Raw genomic sequence first — 23,162 nt, 5'->3', positions numbered from 1 at the left:
TACTTCATGTAGTCAAAGCCCTCACAATTGTAAAGCATTTTCTTGAAAGGAGGGAGTGAGTGGCGAGATAGTTTTATTTACCAATGGTGGACGACTATCGCCGGCAAGAACGGGGTGGCGAACCTTTCAGGGTTGTGTTGCTGGATCGATTCTCTTAAAACGTTTTTTCCTTCACGGTACGACCTTGTGCACCCTGGGACTCAAAAGTGTTTTCTACCAGCGACATCACAAGCCTCAGCTGAGTCCATAGTTTTGACTCTGCTCGATCGATTTGAGCAATTTCATCATTTATTTCAATTTTAACACGACCAGGGATGCTACGGCTCAAAACGACAGAAGTCTCTCTTCTGCATGCAAACTCGTGATGCAGATACCAATGACCAACCACAGAAACAAACATAACTTGCTGGGAAAACACAGCCACGCTTCAATCGTGGTGATAGATTGAAGTGCAGCGCTACGTCAGCGAGAACTTGGAAATCTCGGATCAAGTCACGCCACTTTGAGATGAACCTTGCTGCCTTCACAACGCGATTTGCCTCCGACCAAGCAAGTTGAGTACCAAACCTACCGACGCAACCATGAAGTTCAACGTCTTCCTCCTCGCCGTCATCGCCATGCTCGGTATGATCACCGCTGCTACTGTCGACCAAGGTGCCGTCAAGACTCCCGCGGAAGCGCTGGAGAAGATTCAGGCCTCTGACTTGCCTGCTGGTGTCACGCTCACGGGGACGACCGAGAAGATAGACCCACCTGCTTCCGCTTCAGCTGTCGCTATGAAGGAATCCGACAAGGATGACAAAAAGGAGCAATTCGGCTGGGGCGTCGGTGGTCTCGGTCTCGGTCTCGGTCTTGGTGGTGGCTGGGGGCTTGGTGGTTGGGGAGGGTGGGGTGGCTGGGGAGGCTACGGACCCTACCGCTTCGGCTTCATGTGCGGCGGCTACCCTGGCTGGGCGTACCCGATGGGCTACTGGAACATGTATGGTGCTGGTCTGTACGGCGGCGGCTGCGGTCTGGGCATCCCATTCGGCGGTCTCTACTACTGCTAAGTTTTGGAGAGAAGGCTGCTGTCAGCCAGTCGACATTGAACAACTGGTGGGATCATTCTTTAAGAGTGCGGTTTATCGCTTCGCTTCACGTTTTGCTAAGCCCATGAAATAAGCAACACCCACTTTCTTTCTTGCCTACGACTTTAATGTACGAGAAGTACGTCGTGAAGGCATACACAAGGTGATGCATTCTAGTTTGATCTCATTTTGATCTACAATTTCCATTTGGGACCCAGAACGAAGCCGTCTACTCTTTCTACATGTATTATATGATACTTGCTATGTACTAAATGCAAGACAATACCTGTCTGGCAGGCATTCCAGAAGAAATATTGGAGCAGTGCGGTTTGAACGCAGAATATTAAAAAAAGACTATTGGTATTTTCATAAGAAATAGTATTATTTTAGCAAACTCTAGACGCTTCTCATATTTTATGTCGATAGTGCAAACAAACTGATATGATATGTTGGAGACGGGGTCTCTTCATGTACCGCATTCAGCTCCAACGCTGTCTACGATGGCGTTCTATTTTTCTAAAGTGAACAATGAACCCTTGTAGTATTTGATAACTTGGAAGCGAGTAAATTCAAGCCTCAAGCTGACCAAATGGTTTATTGTTGCGCTATCGTGTTCAGTTATTTGGATGGCGTGGATTGCACGAGCTATCTTTTTATCTTCATGCTTCCAAATGCCATCGCAAGATTAAACTGTTGAATGAGTGAGCACAGAAGACGCTTCGTTGCTGTTGTTACCATAGTCGAGGAGGTACCCCGTGAACACAATTGTCTCGACGGGGATGCAGTATAGTCCGTTGTACTTCATGTAGTCAAAGCCCTCACAATTGTAAAGCATTTTCTTGAAAGGAGGGAGTGAGTGGCGAGACAGTTTTATTTACCAATGGTGGACGACTATCGCCGGCAAGAACGGGGTGGCGAACCTTTCAGGGTTGTGTTGCTGGATCGATTCTCTTAAAACGTTTTTTTCCTTCACGGTACGACCTTGTGCACCCTGGGACTCAAAAGTGTTTTCTACCAGCGACATCACAAGCCTCAGCTGAGTCCATAGTTTTGACTCTGCTCGATCGATTTGAGCAATTTCATCATTTATTTCAATTTTAACACGACCAGGGATGCTACGGCTCAAAACGACAGAAGTCTCTCTTCTGCATGCAAACTCGTGATGCAGATACCAATGACCAACCACAGAAACAAACATAACTTGCTGGGAAAACACAGCCACGCTTCAATCGTGGTGATAGATTGAAGTGCAGCGCTACGTCAGCGAGAACTTGGAAATCTCGGATCAAGTCACGCCACTTTGAGATGAACCTTGCTGCCTTCACAACGCGATTTGCCTCCGACCAAGCAAGTTGAGTACCAAACCTACCGACGCAACCATGAAGTTCAACGTCTTCCTCCTCGCCGTCATCGCCATGCTCGGTATGATCACCGCTGCTACTGTCGACCAAGGTGCCGTCAAGACTCCCGCGGAAGCGCTGGAGAAGATTCAGGCCTCTGACTTGCCTGCTGGTGTCACGCTCACGGGGACGACCGAGAAGATAGACCCACCTGCTTCCGCTTCAGCTGTCGCTATGAAGGAATCCGACAAGGATGACAAAAAGGAGCAATTCGGCTGGGGCGTCGGTGGTCTCGGTCTCGGTCTCGGTCTTGGTGGTGGCTGGGGGCTTGGTGGTTGGGGAGGGTGGGGTGGCTGGGGAGGCTACGGACCCTACCGCTTCGGCTTCATGTGCGGCGGCTACCCTGGCTGGGCGTACCCGATGGGCTACTAGAACATGTATGGTGCTGGTCTGTACGGCGGCGGCTGCGGTCTGGGCATCCCATTCGGCGGTCTCTACTACTGCTAAGTTTTGGAGAGAAGGCTGCTGTCAGCCAGTCGACATTGAACAACTGGTGGGATCATTCTTTAAGAGTGCGGTTTATCGCTTCGCTTCACGTTTTGCTAAGCCCATGAAATAAGCAACACCCACTTTCTTTCTTGCCTACGACTTTAATGTACGAGAAGTACGTCGTGAAGGCATACACAAGGTGATGCATTCTAGTTTGATCTCATTTTGATCTACAATTTCCATTTGGGACCCAGAACGAAGCCGTCTACTCTTTCTACATGTATTATATGATACTTGCTATGTACTAAATGCAAGACAATACCTGTCTGGCAGGCATTCCAGAAGAAATATTGGAGCAGTGCGGTTTGAACGCAGAATATTAAAAAAAGACTATTGGTATTTTCATAAGAAATAGTATTATTTTAGCAAACTCTAGACGCTTCTCATATTTTATGTCGATAGTGCAAACAAACTGATATGATATGTTGGAGACGGGGTCTCTTCATGTACCGCATTCAGCTCCAACGCTGTCTACGATGGCGTTCTATTTTTCTAAAGTGAACAATGAACCCTTGTAGTATTTGATAACTTGGAAGCGAGTAAATTCAAGCCTCAAGCTGACCAAATGGTTTATTGTTGCGCTATCGTGTTCAGTTATTTGGATGGCGTGGATTGCACGAGCTATCTTTTTATCTTCATGCTTCCAAATGCCATCGCAAGATTAAACTGTTGAATGAGTGAGCACAGAAGACGCTTCGTTGCTGTTGTTACCATAGTCGAGGAGGTACCCCGTGAACACAATTGTCTCGACGGGGATGCAGTATAGTCCGTTGTACTTCATGTAGTCAAAGCCCTCACAATTGTAAAGCATTTTCTTGAAAGGAGGGAGTGAGTGGCGAGACAGTTTTATTTACCAATGGTGGACGATTATCGCCGGCAAGAACGCAAGCTCAGAGACGCTTCGTTGTTACCATAGTTGGCGTACCCCGTGGACAAAACTGTCTCGACGGTGATGCGGTATTTTCCGTTGTACTTTACGTACGAAGAAATAGGAGAGAGTGCCGAGACACGTTTTAATATTAATGGTGAATTTGGGGTTTCAAGTGCTGGATCGATTTCCGTTAATTAAAACTTACCTCAGAGACTTCACTACGAGCGACGACGTCACGGCAGCAGCCCCTAGCATCATAGACGCAAAGAAAATAATAATAGGTATGATAAAGGCGCAGTATTATTGTGCATCAAGCTCCCAGATCTTTCGCAAAATTTGAACGTTCATCTTAATGGTTAATTCGAGCGGTGCGCTCCAACGATGTGTGAACTGTATTTTGGGAGCGAGCTCAAAGAGGGTATACCTCCTTTTATATCGCGCTCTTTCGCAAGAAACTCACCTCGCAAGCACCAAGAACTTGATGCGCTTTTTGGGGGCTCTATAGTCTCTAGGTAAACACGAACAGAGGACCTCATTAACCCCCCCCCAAAAAAAAAAAAACTTGATGCGTTTTCGTAGCTCCAATTACCTTTGCTTCCATTTTGCGATCTACTCATCCAAACTCATTAGTAATTTTTGGGTGGCGTTTGATTAATCCACCCGCTGTACGGTAAATCCCCACTTCCTGAACTAAACACATTGCGACTCAAAGAAATTGGTAAATTACGCAGGTCTGCGATCCCATATTATATTTTCTTGAAACCTTTCGCGGTTTGATTTTTGGTGGATCTAGTGTTGGGGTCTTTGTAGGAAAGAAGTAAGTGTAATTGTAGCAATGAAACGCACCAAGTACTTGGTTACTTCGCAGTAGTTTCCTGCGACAGAGCTCGATGTTTCAGCGTCCGCCCCCAAAATACTGTTCATGTAGAATCAACTTCACCTCAGGTGAGTTTGGAAACGTTCCAGGAAACTCAGCTCAGCCAAGTGTTATTAAGTCTGGACGCATACTCCGATACAAGTGCGCTTGGCCCCACTCATTTCATGTCACGCTTCAACCTTCAGTTTTCATTTCGTGGTTTACTGAGCAGACGCCACGCGAAACTCGCCTACAACACCCGCAGCGATCGAGAGATGAGTATCGTGACTCCTGTCGATGTTGCGGTTGCTGTTGGTGAAAACGACCCAGGGTCGCCACTGAAGACGTACACGTTCTACAACGTAAAGGGGCGCGACGGCAAACTCGCCACAGAGATTTCAGTTACCTTTAACAACGACTGGGCTCCATATTGGACGGATGATCGTCGTGTGTGCCCACCCCCGCCGGACCCGACGCTGTTCACCACGATAATGGGCATTATCTGCTTACCAATTGCCCTCGTGTTGCAGCTTGCCAAATACATCGTCATGGGCATTTTCGCGATCGTTGCCGGTATTTTGTCGGTGCTCTGGATGCCAGTCACTGCTGTCAAGAATGCGTGGCGGTACGGCAAAGCGCCGCCAGTACTCACCCTCGATGAATTTCATTACTGGCTGGGTCGGAAAGGGTTTACCAATGAGGAGATGAAGAAGGTGAAGGAAGCGACCAACGGCATGACGATGCACACACTTGCACGCACACTGACTGATGTGCGGGATGTGGAGAAGCTATTCAAGTTGCAGTCGATCGAAAAGCAAAAGTTGGTGGTCGGCATACTTCAACAGTCCAAGGAGGCAATTGACAAGGCACATGAAAGCAAGTTTCAGGAACTCCGGAAACGGTACACAGGCGCGATCTTCAGCTGGGGGGCCGAAGACGCTTACAGACTAGGCGACGCGATTGCCAAGAACGGGCGAATGTGCAGTCGAGGTGAAGACGCTCGCAAAAAAGCAGACTGGCAACAACGGGTTGCCTCCAAAGTCAACTTGCGAGTCAACGCAATCTTGCGCTGCATCAACACGATTGCGAACGAAGGTCGTTTCTCCTCGAACGACGCGAAAATGAGTGACCTGGAGCGGACTGTGAATCGATCCGATAACCCACCGGATTGGAACGAGTTTGTGGTCGACAACAAAAAACATGACAACAAGTTGTTCGACGAAATTCACACTGCAGCACCTTACATCAAGCAGTACATTGCGCAGGCAATTGTCACCGAATCGTACGCCAGGCGAGTAGCACGTATTTGCTGGAGCTGGACAGTTTTGTTGGTGCTTGTCGCCTTCCGGCTGGCCAAAGTGGTCCTTAGATTCGAATTCGATGAAATTGGCGATGTGATCGACCTCATTGTCGGCACGGTGACTGAACTCGCTGAATCTCCAATGGATGCCTTGGACATTCTCGAAAATGGACTGCCGACAGGCAGCGGAGGTACTGGCACCGACGGGAATGGTTTGGGAGGCTCGATAATGAACGTGGTTGACGACAGATTCGGCCGGGACGCACGCCTCGAAAACAAGGAAGCGCAGATGAAGGCATCAATGAAGTGTGAAAAGGTGACCGAGCTCGTCGAGGAATAGAGACCCGCAGTCTCGCCATCGAACGGTAATTAGGATTCGAACAAGCTTCAGCAGTCCAATGCATCTGAACTTCGCAGTCTAGACTGACTTGAGGAAAAACATTATAATCGATTTCTATTCAGCAAGCATTTGTCCTGTGTTTTCAACATGCGGTTTAGCGAAACGTTTGTCGGTCGAAGGCTACATTCGTTATCCCTGGATAGATTGAGTGACGTTTTTCGTGACCAGGGCCATATCTCGAGAATAGGCAGCACAGCCGCAATCTCAATCTGAATGGCGCAAATGAGACGCAACAGCGTTAAACGTCAAACCCCAGACTCAATAACAACGGTGTTGGTCGGGAAAACTGCACCACAAAGAATATCATGACTTCAACGTCAATATTTCAGTTATTGTTCGAATCCACCGTTACGAACCTGCTTCAGTGATCTTTTTGACCGGAAACACAAAAATGTCGTGGTGTACCATCGAGTCCGACCCCGGTGCGTCTCTTGTTGCCCCCCCAATCCACCGGCCACGCTAACCCCATCCTCCACTGTAGGTGTGTTCACCGCTCTCATCGAGGACATCGGCGTCCAGGGCGTCCAGGTGGAGGAGCTCTACTCGCTGGACGAGCAGCAGTTCGCCGCCCTGTCGCCAGTCTACGGCCTCGTGTTTCTCTTCAAGTACGAGGCCAAACACGGGGAGGAGGCCGATCCCCCGGTCTTCGCCTCAGAGGAGGACGGACTGTTCTTTGCCAAGCAGGTGATCAGCAACGCCTGCGCTACGCAGGCCATCCTGTCCATCCTGCTTAACTGCCAGGGCCTCGAGCTGGGCGAGACGCTGACCGAGTTCAAGGCCTTCACGAGCGACTTCCCGTCCGAGTTCAAGGGCCTCGCTATCTCCAACAGCGACAAAATCCGCCTCGCCCACAATTCTTTCGCCAGGGCCGAGCCGTTCGTCGTGGAGGAGAGAAAAGCAGCCACGGAAGACGATGACGTGTACCATTTCGTGGCCTACGTGCCTGTGAACGGCAAGGTCTACGAGCTGGATGGCCTGCGAGATGGACCGATCTGTCTGGGGGGCGTTCCAGAAGGAGACAACCGTGAAGCGTGGCTGCAGGTGGCGTGCCCCGTTATCCAGAAGAGGATCGAGAAGTACGCGGCCTCGGAGATCCGCTTCAATCTTCTGGCGCTCGTACGCAACCGGATACAAGCGTTCGAAGAGCAGCTTGGAGCACTCATTGAAGCTGGTGGTAGTGAAGAGCTGGCCGCGCAGATCCAGGCGGACCTGGCCGCAGAGCAGCAGAAGCGAAATGACTGGGCGCTGGAGAACAGGCGTCGCAAGCACAACTACATCCCGTTCATTGTTCAGCTGCTCAAGACGCTGGCGGAGAAGAAGCAGTTGGAACCGCTGACCAAGCAGCAGCTCGACGCCCGCAAAGCCGCTGCTGCGAATACCACGAAGCCTACGAACGCGCAGTAAGGAAGAGAAAAGAGACAAGACAGACAAAATCAACGGACAGACATCCATCGATGGAGATGCATGGGAGTTTGGCGTGTTTATCAGCAGCTTATAATGCTGCCTATTACCCGAATCAGCGCAACCGGGAGAGATCTTGGGCGTGTTACTCTAACTGCATCTTGACCTCCTCCTGCCGACTCCTCAAACCGCTCGATCTCGTCTAGCACCCGCCACGCAGCTGCAGCACCATATGGATGGTGCCGCCCGCAGCCACGTTGTAGTCCTGCAACGTTTTGTCATCGGCTCTGTAGAGCAGCAAGGCCATCAACATCCGTGTCTAGCTCATCGTTTCAAGACTAACTCCACGTACAGCTGCTTGCCACTGTAGATGAGACGAATCTGGTCCACCTGGATACCTTCTTTCTCCTGCAGGGCCTGCTTCACATGCAGGATCTGTTCACGGAAGGAGAAACAACGTCAGTATCACACCGTCCGAAGCGCCAGAATATCGCATCGTACCGTGTTGTCCGGCTCAAAGTTGAACGTCTGCTTCCGGCCAGTGAGCGTCTACACCAGCGCAATAAACACACTTATTAGTACCCTTCCAGCCCCTGTGATCGCGGCGTGGGGGCGTGGGTACCTTGATCTGGATCTGCATCTTGGCTTCTAACTTGGCGGCTGAGTGTTTCGAGGCAAAAGTGGCTGTGGTTCCGCAAAGTTCTTCGCGGAAATTCGAATTGGGAAATTCGTGAAAGTAAAAACAATTGGTGATAATTGGCCCACTTATATTTCATCTGATAGTAAAATTTGACACTTAACCCATTATTCCCCGAAGGGCATCTTGTCACCTCTGCGGATGCTGCGTTCATGAGAACAATGTTGAAGTGCGTGCAGGCTGCAGGACAACGCGTGCAGTTAGACTTGAGAGAGCTGCACGGACAGACCTTACCAATGTATGGACTGAGCAGCACCCCCTCGCAAGTGCATTACACTTTCCTACACTTTGTGAACACGAAAGTTCATCAAACAATAGCCGACATTCACGTATCGCCTCTGGATGTCAGACTTGTCGTACTCTCGGGCATTGGTGAATTTGACACTAAAATCCGCTGAAAGTACTGGTGATCGCTGTCTGCTTCAAAACATCTTCTTTCTCCGCCTTGCAGTCTTCTCGAACGCGAATCTAGGGTATGTAAATGATCGTGTTTCATTACAATAGCGAGTGCGAATCACTATGTAGCGGTCGACAGACTACCAGTCCACCCCCGGGAACGAATGGTAACCTGTCGTCGAAGCGGGGCATTTCAATTGCGGAACTTGGGTCAGTGTGAACTCTTAGAGCAGGTATAGCCATTCGAGCCTGTGGTTTCAGCGTCCTCACAGCGCATAATTAATTATGCATGGTGCAACAATTGCATTGGTCCTTGTTGGATTGCATTCTCCAACACAAATGCATTCATTAAATGAATGTACAATGTTGAGACGGCGGTGGAATGCTGGAACAGCAATGATAAAATCGTGCATCATTCTTTGGCTATGAATGGCTGTTAGGGAGCGATCACTCACTGCGTAAGGAAACCCCACCCACGAGCTGGAACCCAGCCAATATCCAGTCTGGGCGAGTTGCACGACTCGGAACAGATTCATAAGTATCGAGTCTTGTACCTAGAGACGTGGAAGCAGGGTGCCGACGAGATGATTGACCGCATGGAAAAAACTCTGGAGAAGAGCGTGCTTCGTGAATTTGCTGATCAGCAACAACGTGCAATGACTGGCGTGCTGAAGAAGTACAACGCACTGGGTGAAAGTTACGCAGAAATGCATGCCAAGTACTTAGCGATGTATGAACTACCAGCACGATTAACCAAGACACAGCATAGTCTCATGGTTCTTCAAGCCGAAAAGAGTGCAAGAAGTGGTGCAGGAAATACAAGTGGGGAAACCGGTTGCGATTCAGATATCCCCCACGACCGGATAGATCAACTTGAGAACGAGCTACAGGCGCAAACGGAGCGCGTGAAGACGCTTGAAGTAGCTGATCGAAAGGCTGTAGTCGATTCTGACGAGTTAGTGCAGTTGCCACCGCTCAGAGGACGTTCTGGAGATGACAATGAGCTTCGAAATGAGAACGCGCTGTTGTACGAGAGAATTAACGAGGTGGGGCAGCTAGAGCAGCAGGAGGAACGACTTCGTGATTTGATGGCTTCCTCAGAAGATCACGCAATTGTAGGCGAGCTCCAGCATCAATTGATGCAGATCAAGACGACCTACCAGCAATTCCTTGTGCAGTACGACCTAGTAACGGAGACGCAACAACAAACACTCCTGAAAAATCAGCGACTTGAGCTGGAGATGGAGAAAAAGGCCCAGGAGCTATCTACAGTTCGTGAAAAGTCAAGCGATAAAGTCCAAATTCTCGAGAATGCGATCGGGCAAGTGAAAGAGCGTGACTGGACCGCGCGAAACACGAAGTGGGAGGCTTTCCGGAAGCGTTTAGATTCATTGGAAGACGAGATATTGGTCGAACAGCAGCGCCGAAAGCAACTGGAGAAAGATTTGGAAGACAAGCAGACTCAACTACCGCTACTTGAGCTTAAGCAGCAACGTGGCAATCAAAGCGAGGTTGGCCGGCTAAAGAGCCGGGTAGACGCGCTGGAAACTCGTGAGCGCTTACTCATGGGTCAGCTTGAGGCGGCGACAAAGGCGTCAGGGCCCAGGGAGAAGGAAACCCGGCTGCAAACAGAACTTCGTGAAGCGAAAACGCTTAATGAAGACCTACTGCGCCAGCTGGAGACAATTCAAGCTCGTGTATCGGAACTGCTGCGTCTAAATGGCGAGCTCGAATCGGGAAAACGTGAGCTACGATGTGAATATGAGGACCTGGAGCTGGAACTACAATACGTTCGTTCGGGTCTCACGGATGGAGAAGCGAGAGCACGATAAGAAAGAGCGCGCGAATATCCATTAGGGCTAGGTGATGAGTGCATCGTGACACTGCCCAAATATTATTTTGGCTGCTGTTTGTTTGGCTCGGAAAGTCAAATGTCGGGCAACTTGGCCTCCAGTGGAGCGCGAATTGCCCACTTTCCGACTTTCCGGGCCATTTAAACAGCAACGTGGAGGATCGGAGGTCTGCCGACATGATTATGCGTCGGATTATGCCGCGGTTACCTATCGGTTCCTGGGTATGGAACTAGTTCTCGGAACCGTCACTGATGAATCAAATTTGAATTGATCATTTTTTTAGTGGAAGTACCAATTCAATTTGAAGTCAATTCATTCGTAGCGTGGACCACACTGGGCAAGGTCTTTCTTGTTTGCTTCTGCCAGTGCGAGGAAGAACAGCATCGGCAACCATGACCGCAGCAAACGGCGAGAAGAAAGACCACGAAGACGTGCTTGCGCGACTGGTGCGTGACCTAGAGTCGAAGAAGACTCTGTGCCGTGTCAAGGACTACGCTGGTGTGTCCCTCGAGCAGCTAAACCAGCACGTGAAGAAGTTCGGTCCGTTGGTCCATCCAATACTTGGCGAGCAGCCTGGTTTCTTCGTCGACGAAGGCCGATTTATTCCATTTCGGATGGTGGTGTTTGGGCGCAGCGTAATCGGACCATGCATCTGCAAGGCACTGCTGAATTGGGCTGCGTGGAGTGGCCATGGTGGAAGAGTGACAAATGCGCTAGATGAATACGTGCTGGATGGCACAACGCTTCGGGTCCCCGATGTGGCGTATGTGCCTCGAGATGATGCAAGGCAGCTGACCGAAGCTCAACGATGGACTCGTGGTGGAGAACCTTTTGCTCCGACGTTCGTGGTGGAAATCGACACTCTCACTGGTTCACATTCCAAGCTTGGTGCTCTCGATCACAAGATGCGGCACGAGTACTTCCCTCACGGTGTGCAATTGGGATGGCTCATTGATCCAAAGAACAAAATCATGTGCGAATACAAGCGATGCGCCCGAGGAAATTGTCTTGTTCGACGCGTTGGCAATAGCGCGTGGAGAGATCTTGATGGTGGTACCATTCTTCCTGGCTTCACTGTTAATTGTGAAGATTTGGACGCTGTGTTGGACCAGGAATCCGGATCCTCGTCGGAAGAAGAAGTTGATTTCGTTTGCCCAGAGCAAGGATGCGGACAACAATTCAGGAAACGCGGTACATGGACTGCTCATGCCGAATGGCACCGTGCTGAAAGAGCTAGAGCTCGACGTAGAGCAAACCGTGCGAATCATTAATTCAAGTAAGTACCAAGGCACGGAGGGCATGGTGACCCCTCCCGTGATCAAGATTTCCCACCACATCGCAACGGACCTGGTGCCCCGTAGCGATTCTGATCCAGTACCAAACCACTGAGGACGTGGTGACCCTCAAGTGTTCAAGTCTGCCCACCAAAACGCGGAGGACTTGGTGGAGCCTTCGTGTTGCACGATTATCGTGATCCACCGTGGCGGGAGACCTTGGTGACCCTCCTGCTTCCGTAAAGTTCATCTGCCGTTCACCTCGGCCTCGATACATCAACATTGGGTTAAAGTCCCACAGAGATATTGGGCTTCGACGCCCCCAGCGACTTTCAGGGCTCTATAGTTTCTAGTTAAACACGAATAGAGGACCTCATTAACCCCCCCCCCCCCCCCTCATTAATTCAAGTGAAGTTTTTCACGTTAGTAGACGCAACGTTTTTTTGATACCTTGGCTGTCACAAGAATAATAAAAAAAAAATACTTGAAGTAGAACATTATGCCGATAGTTTTACATTTATTATTTTTTTTCTCAAAAAAATTAAAGGGGTATGTATATAGATACCACTAACAGACCATGTCGTTCGAACTTACTTTTGGAAAATACAAGAACAAGCCTATTGAGGAAGTATATATATATGAACGATGGACCCAACACAACCATTCTAAATAGCGATTTGATATCAAGCGCAGGGATATCACCCATGGATGCTGATTTGAACTTTTTCGGGAGTGAAGCTCCGAAATCTGGAATCGTACTCATGATTGAAAATAGCTTTATCTATATAGCTTGAGACAAAACAAACATACACGGATTTTTAGCTATCCCCCACCGATCTAAACCCTGCATTCTATCTCACGCTGGATGCAAGCGGTTTCCTCACCTACGATTACGCACAAACGCTATATCTCGATAAAAACGATTATCGACTCACATACATAAAAAAAACTGGAATTACCCAAGGGGCAGCGACACCTGGTGTTGCCCTTATTCCAGGAGCTGCCGGTGATATTAGTGGCATTGGTGCGTTGAGCTGACTGTGAATGGATCATCCGTATCGGCCTCACCATCGTATGTCCTAAGCATTACGTCAGGCACCGCTGCTCCCTCTAAAGCTCTAGTGCTTGATTCGAGTAGCAATATTACCGGCATTGGTGCGTTGAGCTGCTCTAGCATCAAGAGTCGATCAAGAAGAGCGCCAACCTTCAGTTTCCGGCGTAGCGTGACGTCACGCTTGATCGAGGCGTTGTACGTCTCGACAGGGTTGTTTGTGGCAGCGAAGCCACTCGGCGTGTGGTAGCACTGCCACCTCCACGTCCTCTCGTTCAGCCACACGGTGTTGAAGTAGCTGACGAAGCTCGTTAGTTCAGGTAATTTGAGCCACTCCTCCTGAACCTCTTCGAGTTGCTGTCGAAACTCAGCTTCACTTCGAGCAAAATGCAGTTCATGCAGATGACGTAGTACCATTGCTGCAACACCAGCGTCTAGGACGCGCGTCTTCTCGTAGATCTTCTTCGCCACGTGAAAAAAACACATCAGGAAGCGGAACGTGTCGTCCCCACCACAAACGTCCTGCAGCGCGTTCCATTGCGCAGCATCAGCGTCGCCCATTGCCCACCGCACGCGCAGTGGCTTCCCAGTCACAGTGAGGAAGATCTGAGCGAGCAAAGACAGCACCTCAGTGAACTGGGGCTCCTTCTGTTGCGACACTATAAAAATAGCGAGAAGGTGGAAGCGGCGCGCGCGATCGGACACGCCCACAACGACGACCGGGTAGCCGACCTGGGTCAGCTTGTAGGTGGCGTCAATATGGAGCACGAAACTGCTAGGATCGCGGTCCGCTTGCCGCAGGAGCTTTTTCGTGCTGATGCCCACGACGAATGGCTTGGCTTCGCTGCCATTTCCGACGACGGGTCTACCTTCGGAGTCGGTTCGCCACGTAAACGTGAAGGGTGTTGTCTCCTCTTCATGCCCAGTAAAGCCAAAGTTGCTAACTTTCATTCGGATAGCCGCCATGACGTCGCTGCCGCCGAGTTGGGTGGCAACATAATGGTGCAGGAAGCGTTGCACCACGCTGAGCGCAGGCGCCGTTGAATCGTCCAGCCCGAAGCGCTGGATGAGCGAGTGCCAAATCCGAGCTGGGCGTCGCCCTTGCTTGGCCCAGTCGCGAGCAACATCCTTCATCAGAAACGTCAGGCGGGGTGGAACGGTCCCGCGCGCAGCCGTCACGTGCGTGTTGAGCTCGTCTATAGCCACAACATCCAGAAGTTGGCATGCTCGAACACGACCGCGCCAGGGGCATCTGAGTGCGGGCGAGGCAGTCGCGCATGCGGTGCAGTCACAGCGCAGGAGCTGCGGGCGCATGGAGTGCGGCGTGGCATCGCTGCAGATGCAGCTGTTGCCGACGTCGCTCTTTGCCACAGTAAACTTCTTGAGCGTCTCGAGGAGAATGTCGGCGTCGGAGCGGGGGAGTGCGTTGGTGAGCGTTTTCCAAACGAGGCGGGGCATGGTGCCGAAAGCACGGCAGCGGGTGGGGAGGATGTGATGCGAAATTGTTGGTTGATTCGATTCTGACAAGGCACCGTAGTTGATATGAAACTCTGATTGGTTGAAAATATGATATATGCGTGTTGTGATTGGCTCGAATTTAGCAAAAGTGCGGCTGTCTGCTGTGCAGTATTACCTGCAGATTGGTGGTGGCGGTGCGTCGATTGTAGTGTCCATCGTCATCTTGGCGTGTGCGCACAAGGACTTGGCGTGCTGATGAACAGTTTCAGTGCTTGTGATATAAATTGTCGTGGAATAGGCAGGTCCTCCAATACTCGTCCATATAAAACTGGATATCCAATGACCTTAACAATAGCTACATCGACATTACTTTCAAGTTCGTATCCGAGAGCAATATTTACCTTGAACGAACTCACTTGAGTAGAAAGAACGTTCTCTAGCTTGCCATAGAAAACAGATGGCTCAATTCCCTCATATAGGTGAGATTCCATATGATTACCATTGTAAAAATGGTACTTGGGTCAGCCTTCAAAAGGGTTTTTAGGCTGATGCTTTCCTCCTTGTGCACGGCACGTATTGAAGGCATGCATTGCAGGCATGAGCTTTGAATGAATCACTTTGAGTTTTACTCTCTTGCAAGCAAGTGCCTCGTCTTCGGTTGTCCTCCTACTTCGCAAATGTAGTCTGGCGACATATACTTCTTAAGAGTATCAATGGACATTGTACTCCTTCGCAACCAGTCTTTGATTGATTGGGCGTGACATATTACTAACATATAACCATCTTACCAGTCCTACCCCTCACTTTGACGCGGTAGCTGCTACCCCACTTGGTAGCTTGAATATTCAATCTCTTTAATCTTTCTGGTACGTACGCTAATATATTGCCTATATATAAACTCGAGGTTATATTATTTTCGTGAAATCGACTTTATAATTTCGGATCTTGTATCAGGACCGAGTTGTTCTATATTGGGGTTGTCTTTATATATGACGGGAGTCACACAGCACCTTGCGCTTGAGGAAGTGTTAGGAGTATACAAACTCCAAGTGAACGGCGGTTCACTAGTTCCCGATCTTGGGGAACGGTTGACTTAGACAACGTAGTTTATAGACTGATATATTTATAGTTAGTTACCTAGAGATCGTCTTGCAATACAATTCCTAAGTCAACTATAGTTTATCCTATATGTTTTATGTATGGGTGGCTGTGAGCCACCACCACGTGTCAGTGATGTTGGGTACACCATGTACCCAACTCGGAAGAATGACGGGCACTCTTCAGGTAACCCCGTAACATCCTCCCCCACTTAGACTCGAACTTATCGACCAATCGGGGCGAGCGGGAAGTTTCTCTTACTTCCTCGCTCGGTCGATAACCATCGACAAGAGGCCGAGCGTTTCCGCTCGCGCTCTCCGCTCTCCCGGAGCACTGGGGCATTCCCAAACGTGCTCCCTGGCCTCCACGTCGGCCTGGCACGATGCCTCAGAGGAAGACACCTCGCGACGCGAAAGCGTCCAGGACTAAGCCCTGAAGTCTAAATCGGCCAAGCCTCGCGGCAAGGCCTCCGCGTTGGGGGAAGCCGTTGATGCGGCTTCCCAGGCGATTAATTCGCCTGGCGACGCATCCGTATCCGCGTCTGCGAACACGCGCTCGTGACGCCGTGGTTCGCCCGATGTACCACCGGACGACCGTCCAAACCCTCGGTTTGTACATCGGGACCGAAGTCCTGGGTCGCCGAGCGACCTTGAGCACTGCTCCTCTCCTGGAGCAGTCTCACACGACGAAGGTGGCAAGTCACAAAGGCGAGTCTGAGGACGTGTCCTCGGTCCATGGGGACCTGAATGGAGATGGGGACAACGTTTCCAAGTCTCCTGCGGACACTGTGTCCACGAATGACAGCACCGCGGGTGGCCAGAAGGACGGCGACGCTAAGGCAGCGTCGCCAGCCAAGCGCTTGACGCTCGGCGAGGGTCTCCAGCGAGCCCGTGATGCCAAGGCCAAAGAGGCCGGGTCGAAGAAGCGAATCGCTTCTCGGTCCCCTCCCAAGGGCCGGACTAGAGGGCTTGATGTTATCAAGTCCCTGTTTGACTCCTCGGAGTCAAACTCGGAGGATGAAGAGGGACAGGTACATGTCCCGGAGGAGGTCGCTAATGCGCTCGACGAGCAGCAGGAACGCCTCCAGGAGGCCCGGACGCGCCAGTGCCTCCCGCCTCCTGCGCCGCAGCCAACTCCTGGCGGGGGTGCTTCGGGAGAGAGGGAGCCCAAGCACACCAGGGCTACTTCCCGCCCGATGAGAACACGGGTTCTCCGTTGTTCCTTGAGAGGCTCGTCGCCCCTCGTGGCCGCATTGGAGGCCCCACCTCCCGAGGCGCGTACGAGCGCGACTTGATTCAAAAGGTGGACTTGTTCACCGAGGATATTGAGGCCGCTTGGTGCGTTCTCCTGGCTCCGCATCGGATGCCGCTCAAGAAGTTCACCATCATTCGCAAGAAGGGTGAGAACAGGGGTGGTCTCCACCCGGTGTGGGGTTACCCTTGGGTCCAACCCGAGAACACTTACACCGTGGCCCAAGAGGACCTGTTCTGGCGGTGGGTTGGCCTGCGTGGGCATTCCGCGCAGGAGCTCGATGAGCTCAAGGAGGATCGCTTGCTGCATCGAATCCTCGATCAGCGCGACCTCCGGATTCGGTTTGCCCACCTCGTGAGTAAGCGGATGCTGTACTCCAAGATGGAAGGACTTAAGCGTAGAGCTCAGTCCGGCGCTCGAAATGAGCGCGGGTACGGTGTTCATGCGTCTGCCACCGTACCCCGTCCGTCGGCTAAGAAGCCGCAGACTACTTACGAAGCTGTCGCTGCTTCTGTTCCCAGATCGCGACAGCCTTCGGGCAGTCAGCCTGGAGCCGCTCGATCGGCTCCCATGAGTTCTGTGACGAGGGATACCCTCGCCACTTCACCAAGAGCTGGCGCTTCCTTTGGCGGCGCCGCTCACGGAGCACGCGCTCCACGTGGTAGTGGGTTTCCCCATTACGATCGAGGAGGGCCGGTGGAGGCCTTGCTCGACTATGCGTACGAGGCTCCGCCACGGCGTGAGGCTCCGAGATCGTCGGCGCGATCTCTCGATCAGTCCGTGCTGCTTCAGCAGCAGGAGATCCACGATCTCCGTGGTCAAGTGTACACTCTGGAGATCGCGTTGGGTCTCGGCCCTGGTGGGCAGGCTGCCGCTCAGTCGGGCAAGCCGGGGTCTCTTTCCCTCCTTCGTGGGGACGTGGACCGATTGAGTCAGGAGTGTGGGGATCTCCACTCCCGGGTCGATCGTCGTGTGTCGTCGTACGACGTCGACTGTCTTCGCGACGAGGTGGCTCACCTCCGTTCTGAGCTCCAGAACCGGCCGAGCTATCCGGGCTATCGGGAGACGCAGTCCTATGCGTACTCCCAGCCGTACTACGGCTCCTACCCGTACGGCGGGGCGTCTTCGAGGCCGCAGGCTTACGCCTACGACCAGTCCCCTGTGCCGGCTTCCGCGTGGCGGTCGCCACAGCGGGAGGCGAGCGCTCGGTTCGAGGTGGTGATCTCGCCACCTCATAATCCCCTTTCGCTTCCTGCGGGGGATCAGAAGCCTGAGTGTCGTGGTAGCGCTTCAGACGACCCACATAAAACGTCGGGTGGGTTGTCATCGACTTAGGCAAGTCGATCGTGTAGGCGGAACCATGCCTGCTCAGAACCTCAAAGGGTCCGATAAACCTGTGCTTCAGCTTATTGCTGAGCACGGAACTGACCGAGTTTAGTGGTAGGTTCCTAGTACTAACTCGTCCACTTTGAACACGTTTAAGTTCCTCTTCCATGTCGGTCAGAGTACTCCTTTTGTTTATCTTGGGCGGCGGCCATTGTGTCGCGCACCCGGCTTATCACATTAAGCCTGTTGTCGACAAAAGTCGACAACTGCTTCTTTAGGGAAGCCGGTGTCACTTCTGACACCTGGGAGGATAGAGCTTTCCGAGCCTCTCCCCCACTTACGACCGAAGCCACGGTGTCACCACGGAGAGTGAGTGGCACCAGGGGGTTCTGGAGCCCGTTGAGGTAGAACGGAGAGAACCCCGTGGACGCGTGTACCGCGTTGTTGAGTGCAAACTCAACCATCGGCAAACTGGCCGACCATGTGCCGGGAGATTCGGCACAGACACTGCGTAGAGTGTCTTCGAGGACGCGATTGACGCGCTCCGTCTGGCCGTCTGTTTGCGGGCGGTCGGCCGTGGACATGAGCAGTGTGTTCCAAGCAAGTGGAACAGCGTTTTCCAAAACGCAGACGTGAACCTTGGGTCACGGTCAGAGATAATAGTCTCAGGGAGGCCATGATAGCGGAAGACGCCATCCAGGAACAGCCTTGCAGTCTGTTCCCCGGTGACGGAGTCAGCCACCGGAGCAAGGTGTACCATCTTGCTCAAGCGGCAGACAAACACCAGGACGCCGGTGTTGCCCTGGGCATTAGCCGGCAGTGTGGCGAGGTCGATGAAACCTTTACCGCCCAGGGGGGTTCGTATAGCGCGCTCCAGGAATTCCTCCTCCAGGATTGAAGGGGGAAGACTTGTAGGAGTCAACAAGTATCCAAGATCTCACCGCAAAGCGAAACCTTGGGTTCTTGGTGGCGTGGGTACCTTGCGGAATCCCTGTCGGCTCGTTTGTCTTTGACGAAACGGCACTTCACCGAGCTTGTGGCCTTGAAGTTGTGCCGAGCGTACGTCCACTTCGGGATGCACTCTCAACGACAGAAAGGCAGAGTGTAGTCTGGATTTCACACCCAGAGTATCGGAAATTCAGGATGCACCTTTACCCAGGATGCACCCCAAACACCAATAGCCAACAAATACAGAGTTATATACAATACAAATAGCCGTCACTTATTCTTTTCGACCCTTGGACGGTGGGTCACTCGCTAGGCTCACTCGAGTCTTACAATTCAGACACCTAGTCAGTCTGAACACTCGTATAAAACGCGCACCACTCTCAGTTAAGAGAGAAACTATCAAATACTATAGTCAGTCGATACACACAGCAGTTAAACTATCACTTCGGGGGACAACTGCTAGTCAGTCACCTCGAATAGCAAGGGAATATGAAATGGGCAAACACCAGCACGCTAGCGACCCAACTAGGATATGAAATAGGTGGGTCAACCCAGGGTGCCGGAGCGCCTCTGGTCAGGACTTGATGTTATGAGGTGGAGATGCCACAGACGACCCGTCCTTAATGGTCGCAGCGCCCCTTGTTGTATTGCGGTCGTAGTCTCGGGTCCTCCGGATTTCCGTCGGCAGGCTTGGCCGAATTCACTTGCGCAGTACGGGGTAAAACAAACTCTGTTGTTGGCTGTAAGCCTTAAGCTATCAATTCTTTCTAGATCTCGGCTCTGGGTGATTTATCTTGATTTCACTATGTCTTGGGTCAAATTGTCTTTGCTTCAGTATGGTCTGGGTACATTGTCTTCGTAGCTTCAAAAGTGTCGACTCGACAGTTCTGTTGGGTTCGTTGGCGGTAGTTCAATTGCGTTTCACTTGGTGACGTACCACTGTCTTCGAAGTCAAATAGTCAGTGGTCAACCGTCAAGAGTCTGGTATTCTGGAGTCAGGATTTTGGAGTCAGGATTCAGGATTCAGGATGTACTTGACATCCAGACTCTTTGGGCTTCCAGCGCACGACTTGGGTGTTGGTAGTGGATGATCTTGGTTCAGTATCTTTAGTAGTCGCTCTGAACCACAGCAAGATGAGGTACAATCTGAGATACGTTCTCAACTGCACTTTCCGCCAGGCTTTAGGCACTCATCGTAAGGGAAAGTCCGGGGGCTGGACATAATGCGGGTTTGCAATCGTGGATTTGTACACATCCAGGATACACACTTCCAGCCAGTTGGGCCCATCTGTGGTTAGGCGTAAGATCTTTCCATAAATCAGTCGCACTCCATACGTCACCCGTGTCGCACGGGTACAGCCGAGTCACATCCTCCATTTCATCCAATAATATCCATGCTCGAAATTTTAGACCAGAGTCGCGACGGCGGTGCGTCACAGAAACACCAGGAACACTTCGTGTCAACCGCCCCTCCTGGTCCAGATCCATCAGAGAGGAAATATCCCCGAGCTGGCGAATCATGGCCAGGACATTCAAACGGGAGCCAACCCAAGAAATCGAATCAAACGCTGCCGTTGCACTCTGCCGTCTGCCAGAATTCAGCGCATTGCCGTACCCTGTCTCTCCAACGGTCGGTCACGATCCATCTTCAATGTTCTCCTCCCGGATACCACAGCATTCACGCGCAATACGCGGTCATATCGCGATTTCTCAACTTGTAAACATGGCGGAGACCAGCAACACTCCGGCCCCAGCGCCTTCCTCGACGCCAGCGGCCAGCGGCGACAGCACACAGCCTCCTCCGGATTCTGCTTCTCCTCCAGACGCCGGCGACGTCGAGAAGCGCCTCCCAGAAGACTCAAGCCAGCCTTCAAGCGGCGAGTCGCAGGCCATCATCCTGCGTCAGCCTGATGGTAGCGACAGCGCCGAGAACGCCCCCGACGAGAGCAAAGACACTGGTGGTGGTGGTGGCGTCAGCCCCATCCCGATGGGCGAGGGTGTCGTGTTGCCTTCCTTCTCGCGGCCACGCTACGTGCGGATGGAAGATGTTGACGCGCTGTTTTACAAGGGCGTCCTGTCACAGCAAACCGTTCGGCCCGAGACTTTTGCGCCTCCTGATTCTTCGGCGCGCTGGACCTTGCCTTCCCTGCCAGACACCGGCACCAAGACATACTTGGTGGGGGTTCCAGCCACGGTGGACGACACGCGCGGCGGCGGCTTCACGATGAACGGATATGGCGGCACTACAGCATTGATTGGCTTCGAAGAGATGAACGCGGACGACAATTCTGAATTCGAGCGTCTGTTTGACATGAATGCCCGTCAGTACCTCCTGCAAGCGCGACAAGATCCGCTCCGGCTGGATGCCTTGACCTCCAGTCTGGACGACATTGGCACGCGGCGTGAATTCGCCTCGATCCTGACTCACTTCCCTCCGGATCAACTCGCCTCGCGTGTCTTCCGCACTTCGATGTATTTGCGTCTTGTTCTGGGTGAACACCGTCGACTTCGGGCGCAGATTGAGCGTGGTCAGGAAGCCGCGATTAAAGACGCTCTGGAGTTCAAGCGCATCAATGGTGACCTTCGTCGTGAATGGAAATTCGTCTGCGCACACTGGCACCAAGAGGTGACTTCTGCACTTGCTAAGGCCAACGAAATCAAGGCCTCTGACCAAGACGAAGTCCAGGCGTTGAAGTCTCGATACCAAGACCAAATCGACGCGCTTGAGGCTGAGAAGTCCGAGTTGAAGGCCCGTGTCAACGACGCAGAGACTCAAGTTGGCATCCTGAAGAAGCGCCTGGACGACAGTACCATGGATCCTTGGACGCTGTCCGCCTTCATGCAGAAGCACGCTGACGTCTCCGGCAACTGGGATCGGCTGCACGACTTGTTTCTGCACTGCGTGAATGGCTGCGTTCCTCCGTCTGCTTGGGACACCGTCGTCAACATCACGGCTATGGATCAACGCAAGGCTCCAATTCCAACGTTTCCTGCATCTCGTCTGGCTGTTCCAGTTCCCAAGCCTCCGATTTCGAATCCTGTCATTCTGGACTTAACCAGTCCATCTGGCATTCAGGAGTCCAAGCCGCATTCTGGTGACAAGTCTTCGCAGAAGTCGCCTACTCCAAAGTCACTCAAGAAGACCAAGTCTCCCAAAGTCCAGAGGCGACCATCGACTCATCACCCAGGCCGCGACTCAGTGCGCAAGGCCGGTGAGAAAACCACCATTTCCAAGGAGGCTGCATGCAAGATGCTTCCTGGGCGTGTCATCTGGAAAGAAGTGCGTCCTGACGTCCGGCAGATTATCCTGGCTGGAATCAAGTATGAAACGGCAATGAGGCGTCTTGACCAAGACAAGCCAGCACATGGGTTCTTTAGGCAACCGCAACTGGTCAAGATGTTGGTCAGCATGATGTACTGGCGTCGTCTTGATTTGACCCCATGGGCCAGGTATGTGCCAACGACGTATTACAAGATGGCAGACGAGCGCCTGGATCGCAAGCTGCGCCGCGGGGAAGTGCCTCCGTCTTGGGGTAACCTGGATGACCACACCATCGTGTATCCTGATTCCGAGACAGAGTCCGTGGTCGACGACAAGGAACTTGATCCCGACTACGCGCCTCCGGCACAAGAAGTGGAGGATGATGACGATTCGGAGTCCAGTTCCAGCGAGGATGAAGAAGAAGACCCGGAACCCAAGAAGTCCAAGAAGTCGGGTGCTGAGTCTGGATCCAAGCGCCCACACATCAGCTCCAGTGATGACTCGGATGAAGCGCCGGCTACCTCCAGACGAAAGGACCACAAGCGTCTTCGTCTGGACTCACGTTCTGGACACAAGTCAAAGTCAAAGGCCAAGAAGTTGCTCAAGTCATCTGGCAACCGCCCTTCTCGTCACCGGTCTCGTTTGGCTCGCAGGGAGTACGACTCGTTGACAGCGTCAGAATTGATGACTATCGAAACACCTGACGATGATGAAACATCTTGGAGACACCTTGGCATCTTGGTCCAGTATGTCAGCACGTCCAG

At 52.0% G+C, this 23,162-nt stretch overlaps 6 protein-coding genes across 6 annotated transcripts; 5 read left to right on the top strand and 1 right to left on the bottom strand.

Moving 5' to 3' along the window:
* Nucleotides 1-4,958: 4,958 nt before the first annotated feature.
* Nucleotides 4,959-6,323, top strand: KRP23_10383 (uncharacterized protein; the record flags this gene model as incomplete). The annotated part of the gene is made up of 1 exon (XM_067880826.1): nt 4,959-6,323. One exon carries the CDS (start codon nt 4,959-4,961, stop codon nt 6,321-6,323), a length of 1,365 nt encoding a protein of 454 aa, XP_067742215.1.
* A 451-nt stretch (nt 6,324-6,774) lies between these two features.
* On the top strand, nt 6,775-7,787 carry KRP23_10382 (Ubiquitin carboxyl-terminal hydrolase 2; the record flags this gene model as incomplete). Its single annotated transcript, XM_067880825.1, has 2 exons — nt 6,775-6,805; nt 6,865-7,787. The coding sequence occupies 2 exons, from the start codon at nt 6,775-6,777 to the stop codon at nt 7,785-7,787; spliced, it is 954 nt and encodes a 317-aa protein (XP_067742214.1).
* A 199-nt stretch (nt 7,788-7,986) lies between these two features.
* Nucleotides 7,987-8,424, bottom strand: KRP23_10381 (Ubiquitin-60S ribosomal protein L40; the record flags this gene model as incomplete). Its single annotated transcript, XM_067880824.1, has 4 exons — nt 7,987-8,071; nt 8,137-8,219; nt 8,286-8,333; nt 8,407-8,424. The coding sequence occupies 4 exons, from the start codon at nt 8,422-8,424 to the stop codon at nt 7,987-7,989; spliced, it is 234 nt and encodes a 77-aa protein (XP_067742213.1).
* A 1,037-nt stretch (nt 8,425-9,461) lies between these two features.
* Nucleotides 9,462-10,709, top strand: KRP23_10380 (uncharacterized protein; the record flags this gene model as incomplete). The annotated part of the gene is made up of 1 exon (XM_067880823.1): nt 9,462-10,709. The coding sequence occupies one exon, from the start codon at nt 9,462-9,464 to the stop codon at nt 10,707-10,709; it is 1,248 nt and encodes a 415-aa protein (XP_067742212.1).
* A 413-nt stretch (nt 10,710-11,122) lies between these two features.
* Nucleotides 11,123-14,769, top strand: KRP23_10379 (uncharacterized protein; the record flags this gene model as incomplete). The annotated part of the gene is made up of 3 exons (XM_067880822.1): nt 11,123-11,703; nt 11,843-12,006; nt 14,657-14,769. 3 exons carry the CDS (start codon nt 11,123-11,125, stop codon nt 14,767-14,769), a joined length of 858 nt encoding a protein of 285 aa, XP_067742211.1.
* Nucleotides 14,770-20,859: 6,090 nt separating this feature from the next.
* On the top strand, nt 20,860-22,427 carry KRP23_10378 (uncharacterized protein; the record flags this gene model as incomplete). The annotated part of the gene is made up of 2 exons (XM_067880821.1): nt 20,860-21,461; nt 22,415-22,427. The coding sequence occupies 2 exons, from the start codon at nt 20,860-20,862 to the stop codon at nt 22,425-22,427; spliced, it is 615 nt and encodes a 204-aa protein (XP_067742210.1).
* Nucleotides 22,428-23,162: the final 735 nt, after the last annotated feature.

Source organism: Phytophthora ramorum, assembly GCF_020800215.1.
Source record: "Phytophthora ramorum isolate Pr-102 chromosome Unknown Phyram_PR-102_s0009, whole genome shotgun sequence".
Classification (NCBI taxonomy): Eukaryota; Oomycota; class Peronosporomycetes; order Peronosporales; family Peronosporaceae; genus Phytophthora; species Phytophthora ramorum.
The sequence above is the reverse complement of the archived record's forward strand: the minus strand, read 5'-3'. Positions and strand labels throughout refer to the sequence as shown.